Below are 7,776 nucleotides of genomic sequence, written 5' to 3'. Positions count from 1 at the left end.
GTGTTGTAAGGTTAATTATTGTGATTATACATTTTAATATTGTCCATAAAATGGGTATGTTTAGGTGTGGGAGTACAGTTAAGGGATCTTACATTTATAATCTATACATGGTATTAACCCCAGTGACGGGTAGGTTTAGGGACGGAGTTGGGGTAGGTCATATTTATAATGTAACGTTAAATCAACGGCGTTGATAAACACGCTGAAAAGCGATTATGCGTGTTGATAGCACGCCAAAAATGGAAATCGAATTGGCGTGTCATACATACGCCATTTCATGAGATCAGCCTGAAAATACAAACAATGTAGAATAGCTTGAATACAGCGTGCGTCTCCCTCAGACTGTAAACGAAGCTCGGTGCACCAGATAACATGTCAGCAGCGTCTTACGTCAGCAGCGTTTTACGTCAGTAGCGTCACTGCTGAGTCGTGAACGCGGATTGACAACAGACCCGGAAGAGAATACAATGCTGAATAAAGTCGTGGTTTTTGTTATTTTTGGACCAAAATGTATTTTCGATGCTTCAAAAAATTCGAACTAACCCACTGATGTCACATGGACTACTTTGATGATGTCTTTATTACCTTTCTGGACATGGACAGTATACCGTACACACATTTTCAATGGAGGGACAGAAAGCACTCGGACTAAATCTAAAATATCTTAAACTGTGTTCCGAAGATGAACGGAGGTCTTACGGGCTTGGAACGACATGAGGGTGAGTCATTAATGACATCATTTTCATTTTTGGGTGAACTAACCCTTTAAGGTTTGATTGTTTAAATTAATTAATTAATTTAATAATTAAAAAGGGCAGAAAACCCCCCCAAAAAATTGAAATAATTTAATCTAATAATTTTAATCTAAATTAACCCCTTCCCAGTCACCCCCAATTTTGGCAAGTGCTGCATACATGAAATGCCCAAAATAAAAAGGTTACTGCTCATAAGTAATTCTGAATAGAAACATAACACACATACATTTAGAAAGCCAACACTTGAGAGTTTATAGTTCAAGACTCAAAATTAACCAGACTGTTATTAATATTGAGATATATAAGCTCAAACATATTTTGAACTAAAATAATCTGGGATCACCAGTGATCCCTGACTGGTAAGGGGTTTTAAATGAATGGAAAAAAAAGAAGAAAAAAAAAAGATGTAATGTGGGAAACATGCTTCAAAGACTGGGAAAAATCGGGATAAAAAAAAAAAAAAAAATCTGTCAGTGATTTGCTGACGTGCACGAAAACCAGCCAGAAATTGGGCATTTCTTGGTTGGCCACCATGTGGTCCCATGCCATCTTCGTCCTCCTCCTCCTTCTCCTCCTCCACCACCTCTTCATCTTCCTCCCTGTTAAGTAAAGGCATTCTCATATGCTCCGCAATGTTGTGCAGCATAGCTGTAACTATTATTACTGCACAGCACTTTTGTGGAGCAAACAAAAGACCACCGCTGGACTGGTGAATAGCCCAAAAACGCAGCTTCCACCTCCCTATGCGCCGTATGCGGTGTGCCTCGTTGAAATCTGTCTCCCTGTTATTTATAGGATTAGCCACAGGAGTGAAGAGATATGGCCTCAGTGGGTAACAACTGTCCCGACGCAGCCTCCACTGTCCCTGTGAGTTTTGTGCCTCCTGACCCACAGATGAATGGTGAACATGAAGAAGTTGTGTGTACTTCCAGGCCTTGCTGCAATGTCTGTGATCAAACCCTTATAGTCACAGATAACCTGCCAGTTGATAGCTGCATAGCCTTTGCGGCATATACCTGTATACATGGCCATTCACAGATGATGTAAGGATCGGGATCAAGGTACAATCGATCACTCCAATGACCTGTGGGATGTGATGATGTGTTAAAAAAAAATACTGTTGTATTTCTGTGATGGACATTTAATGTGTTCTGCAGCAAGTGGAAGTAATACATTGGTGACAGCTTGAACAGCTCTTGACACTGATGCCTTACTTAGTCCAAGCCCATCACCAAGTACCTGGAGAAAACTGCCAGTTGCATAAAATCTCAAGGCTGATAGGAGTTGGACTTCAGGGGACAAGGCAAAATTTCTCCTGGTGGTACGCATCAGCTGAGGTCCAATAATATTTAGCAGTCGGGCTATTTGTCCTCTTGGCAAACGGTATCGCCCAATTTTAGCAATGTCTTCAAGGGTATCCAAAGAGCTTTGATGCTGTTTGATGAAGGCATATAAAGTCACCAATCTACTTTGTGGTTGTCTCTGTCTTTGCCTTTCTCTGACTCTCAATTGAAGAACATGCTGTAGTGCAACCATGATGTCCTCTGCAAGTCTAGTGAGGTGTAAACTCTATACTATCCTATGCTTACTTGAAGGTTATCAGGCTGTGATAATGTTCACATATCCCACTGCCTATCATCAATTTCAGTAATTACATTAGGCCCTGCCTTGAAGAAAGTGAAGGTGTGGCATGCTTAGAAATTGTATAGATTACATCTTCCTTTTAATCTATCCTCTGTTTGTAATGTTCATAATGATGAAAAGTTGTGCTTCTTATAAATATGTATACATAGAACAGTGCTGGTAAAACATGACTATTGTTTTGTCTGTACCTGTAGAAATGTATTGTCTGGTGGCCGAGAGAGCTCAGCGCGCTGCAACTGAAGAATACACATGCAAATAGAAAAACGCCCACAAATTAAGAAAACATCTTCATCAGTTTTACAACACATGTGTGCTCCAAATACTCACAACACAACCAAATACAGAAACGCGCTGCAAATAGAACAGAACACAACGGAAATGTTTCCAGAGGACCCCAATAAGTGACCAACCCGACTGGGACGTGCTCTCTCGGCCACCGTAGTATTGGCTAGATAAAGTACATATATCTGTCACCCTTAATATATAGACTTTATATATTAATAATATTGAAACTTATATGCTTATGTCTGAAAATAGTCATCAACCATTAGCCATTTACTTCAGAATCACTTGGAAGAACAATTATTATAGTATTTCATAGGGCCTTGGGCCACATGGGGTTCAACAAACATGGACATCAAAAACATTGCATCAAGTTTTATTAATCAAAAACATTGCATCTAGTTTTATCAATCAAAAACATTGCATCTAGTTTTATTAATGTGGGTTATTCAGTTTCCCAGGACCTGCAAAAGACATTGTACAATGGGATAAATCATAACTTCATATACAGTAGAACACTTTTCACATTGCACAAGAAATGACAGAAACATAATGAATCCCCAATGAACAATAATCATATTACCTGAGACTTCTGGCAAAATAATCTCACAGAAATTGAGAGCCTTGCAAAACTCATCTCCTCTAGTGCAAGCTTCCTCTCGTCTAAGGCCAGCTTGGCCTACTTGAGCTCAATGAGCTGCCGTTGAAAATTGTTGTCCCTCTCATTGGCTTCTTTAAGGCATTGCCTAGTGTCTTTCAAGACATCTGTTTTCTCCCTCTCTTTGTCCTGACTACAACTACAAACATCCTCAAACTGCTGAGGTGTTGTGGCTGCAGTCTGGACAACTGAAGATGGAGTCTGAGGCCTGTGAGGGTTGTTTATAGGACTAGGAGATAGTAGGTGCTGGGAGATGGCAGAAGAAACTGATAGTTCCTTTGAGCATGAAGGACCTGCGGTGTGCACTGCGGGATTGTGGAGCCCCACATCCACAATTGCCACAGTAAACGAGGAACCGCTAAGCAGAAAGGCATGGTCAATGTATTGGGCCAGGGAAAAGTGAATTTTTCCCCCTGGCAAACAAGACCAATTCATATTTGTTGAAGTATTCTGTAATCTAGATCAACTGGAGGCAATTTATAGAACCCAAGTGCAGCTTTATTTTCCAAACATGATCAAAGACTTGACTTGACTTGACTTGACTTGCCAAACAGTGGTTACAGGTAACAATACTTGACAAAGTAGTAAGGCAAACATGATTGCTTAAATATACAGACTACTAATGACAATACAAGGGACACCTGTGCACATGATAAGACAATCAACCAATGACAACATGAAACATTCACATGGCAGGATAACATGACTATAACAGGGAATCACATGGAACAAGAACATAAAACAAAAACAACATGTAACAGCTGCATTGTAGCGCCATCGTGTCAAAATCACTCTTTAAAAATGAGCAAAAGTTATTTGTTAAAAAATATGTAAGGAAACATTTTTATTTAACATTTGTTAAGCATTTTAAATGAGTTAAAACATTTATTTTATTATATCAATATCAACTGCTCACCCTCCTTCTACATTACTTTAAGTAGCCCCCAAAGAGTAATTTGTATTGGTCTTCCTCGAGATGTCTGTCTGAAGTCCCAAAAAGCATATTATTTAGTTAAAATATGTTTTCAAAATATATGATTTCAAAAAGAAACATCCAAAAAAACTTTTGGCAGGTGCTCGATCAAATGAAGCATCAAACTCAAAATAAACAAGAATCGGCACACTGCCACTTCTGCTCCCAAGGATTTATTATAACATTTCGACCCAAAGGGTCTTCGTCAGGCTATTTGACTACAAACTATTTGATGCCAAGGATCCCCTCGATATGATTTCCTAGCAAAGGACTCACTTCCTAAAATAAAGGCAACTATGTATTTTAAAACTCATTCATACCATTTGAGGAAAAAAAATATATGTGTGATATTATAAATAGGCTACATTATGAATGAAATCATTTGCATTTCATGTTGTCATTGTACTATTTGTATAAAGCGTTTCTGTCACGAAACTGCTCCAAGACACGAGAATAGAGGATCCAAATGCAGCTTTTAATAAGGAAGGTCGTACAGGCGGGGTCAAACAGGGCAGACACAGCAATGTAGATCAAACAGCAAGGGTAATCCAGATAACAGGCAGAATTCAGGGCAGGCAGCAATAATCAAAAGTCCAAGAACAGTCCAAGTCAGGCCAGGCAGATAACAATCATACAAATGAGGAAACAGTCCAAGATCAAAAACCAGATAAACAAAACACAGGATAAACGCTCAGAAATGCAGTGTGACACAAACAAGACTCCGCGGTGAATGAATGAATGAACATGGTATAAATGGACTGAGACTAACAGGATGATGAGACACAGGTGAATGCAATCAGTGAATGAGGTACAGGTGAATGTGATCAGTGCACAGACACCGATGCACTACCTGATGTTTTGCGGTTAGTGGTGAACCATGAACCACAGTTTGAAAACCCCTGATTTAGAGCAGACAAGAAATGTAAGTAAGTATTAGATATAATGGAGATTGTTATATATTAAAGTCGTTATATATTATAGATATAGTATGTTTGAATAGACCTCCCAGAGAGGATCTCAACCATTTACACCACTCGCTGTTAAGGCCAACACATGGACATAAGTTGTACTGCAGTTGCTGTTACATAGAATTAAATATATCCTTGAGTTACTGTAATATAATGTGCACTAATGAGAACTTCATAAAGGGGAATTGTGTAGCCAGTGAAGAAAATGTTTATCAAAACTAAAGCAGGGGCCAGAACATTTACTTCAACATACAAGTATAACATCATTATGTTGTCTGAAATCTCTCAAGAGATGAATCAGTATATATTTGGATTCAATGACGCAGATGTCCAATGATCTTTGCGACATGAGAGATTAAGGATGGGCATTTAAAACAGACTATTCAATTCAGAGCAGCTCACAAATATTCAGACACTGTCATTGTTTGCTCTGCTTATAAAACTTTAAGATTATTTAGTCTTTGATTCAAATATTATGCTGAAAGTTTACATAAAGGTATATTTTCAACATTTGAAAATAGATGTTAAAAGTGTGAGATGACAATTTAGTGAAGTCCATATTTTGGTTATTTCTTTATAGTAATTTCTATTTTCAACCTGTGCAAAACAACAAACGCAAAGCTGCCATGAGTTTATCCCAGAATATCTCGATTGTTCATCCTGAATACTTTTTCATCACTGGGCTCACAGGTACACCATACAAAACTTATTACTATATATTCTTATTTATCATATATTGTATTACTGTAATTGGGAACTCTATAGTCCTTCTCATTATAGCTCTTGACCGGAGCCTGCACAGTCCAATGTACATTGGTGTGTTTAACTTGGCCTTGGCCGACATTGGTGAAACTAATGCACTGATTCCTAACATGATGAAGACTTTTTTATTGGACTCACAGTACATCTCATACAATGCTTGTTTGGCAAACATGTTTTTTGTGAATGTCTTTATTACAGTGCAAACTTGGACTCTTGTTGTTCTGTCATTTGATCGTTTCATTGCAATTTGTTTTCCACTAAGATATCATGCTATAGTGAATAATAAGTTAATGTCTATAGTGTTTTCAGTAATATGGGCATTTAACACCTGTATGGTAACACTGTCGACATCTTTGATGACCAGACTTTCATTCTGTAAGTCCAACGTGATAGAGAGTTGGTATTGTGACTATGGAACATTGCTGTGGCTGCCATGCAATGACAATAGCATTAATAAGTTATTAGCAATCCTCATTGAAGCTTTATTCATTGTAGCACCACCTTTAATTATAGTCCTGTCATATGTGGGCATTTTTCTTGCTTTATGTAAAGTTACAACTTGGGAAGGACGTTTAAAAGCACTGAAGACCTGTTTTTCTCACATTTTGGTAGTTGGATCATTCTTTCTTCCCATAATATGCATTTTGATTGCTTCACCTACTGCTAATGCCACTATCATCAGCGGATCTCTTTCATTTGCTCTTCCACCAATGCTAAATCCCATCATTTATGTTTTAAACACAGCTAAAATCAAAGACTTAATCCGAAAAAAACTTAACAACAGATCTGCACCAATTAGAGGGAACGTTTCAAAATGACTGTAATGCTTCTCTATGCGTTCTTCAATCATTGTGAATTAAATTACCTATATGAAAAATTACATTTATGTATTTCATTAATATTTTTAGATCCTTAATGTGGAAAATAAAAGTGTACAAGCAGAAAATAAATTCAGTCTGCTAGACTCTTAACATTGGACACATTAGACGTGTGTTGGTTAACAGCAGTGAAATTTTGTTTAGGCCTATTTATTTATGAATGAATTCATCTGATTTCAAGTGTGTGTGCTGTGCTGTGTTTGTTTTTAGTTACTGACCCCGAAAGCAAATTGAAAAGCAAACATTTTAGCAAGAAATGTATTTTATTGTTAATTTTATTGTTTTTTTTTTTGTTGTTGTATATTTCTGTCAGGAATGACTGGAATATCAAAGAGGAGGTTTGATAAAGATGATGTTTTAATAACAGTTATTGAATTCAATTAACAACAGCAAAAATACAGCAGAGATGATGGTAGTAAAAACAGAAGAGGCAGATGTGGACAGCAGTGTTTCAATATTCTGTATATACTTTAATCATAAAAGAAACTGGCTCGCATGCACAAACTGTTGCCGGGAGAAGGCCACTAAAGGAATAATGCATGCAGATTCTCTATACAGAAAACAATAATTTACAAACAATGCCTCCAGGGTGCAGGGGCAAGAAGGAACAAAAGCGAATTCAACTGGACAAGAGAACATGAGTGAGTAGCAGAAGAATGCAATCCTCTGGACAATATGTTTTGACAAGCACAGGATATAAATAGGCAAAGTAACAAGCAAAACATTGCTCATTAGTGGCTGATTGCTGATTGGTGCTTATTTAATGCTGTCCAGCAGCTCCACACCCGTGACACAATAGAGAGACACAAAACAAACCTGAAACAATCCAGACACCTGAGAATTTTAATGTCAGCCA

General features: G+C 37.7%; 1 protein-coding gene across 1 annotated transcript; it reads left to right on the top strand.

Annotated features, from left to right (window-relative positions):
- Window positions 1–5,874: 5,874 nt before the first annotated feature.
- On the top strand, window positions 5,875–6,860 carry LOC311297524 (olfactory receptor 1E16-like; the record flags this gene model as incomplete). The annotated part of the gene is made up of 1 exon (XM_084419858.1): window positions 5,875–6,860. The coding sequence occupies exon 1, from the start codon at window positions 5,907–5,909 to the stop codon at window positions 6,858–6,860; it is 954 nt and encodes a 317-aa protein (XP_084275984.1). The 5' UTR covers window positions 5,875–5,906.
- Between the last annotated feature and the right edge of the window lie 916 nt (window positions 6,861–7,776).

The sequence above is a fragment of the Rutilus rutilus genome (assembly GCF_951802725.1).
Source record: "Rutilus rutilus genome assembly, chromosome: 9".
Taxonomy (NCBI): Eukaryota; Metazoa; Chordata; class Actinopteri; order Cypriniformes; family Leuciscidae; genus Rutilus; species Rutilus rutilus.
The sequence above is the reverse complement of the archived record's forward strand: the minus strand, read 5'-3'. Positions and strand labels throughout refer to the sequence as shown.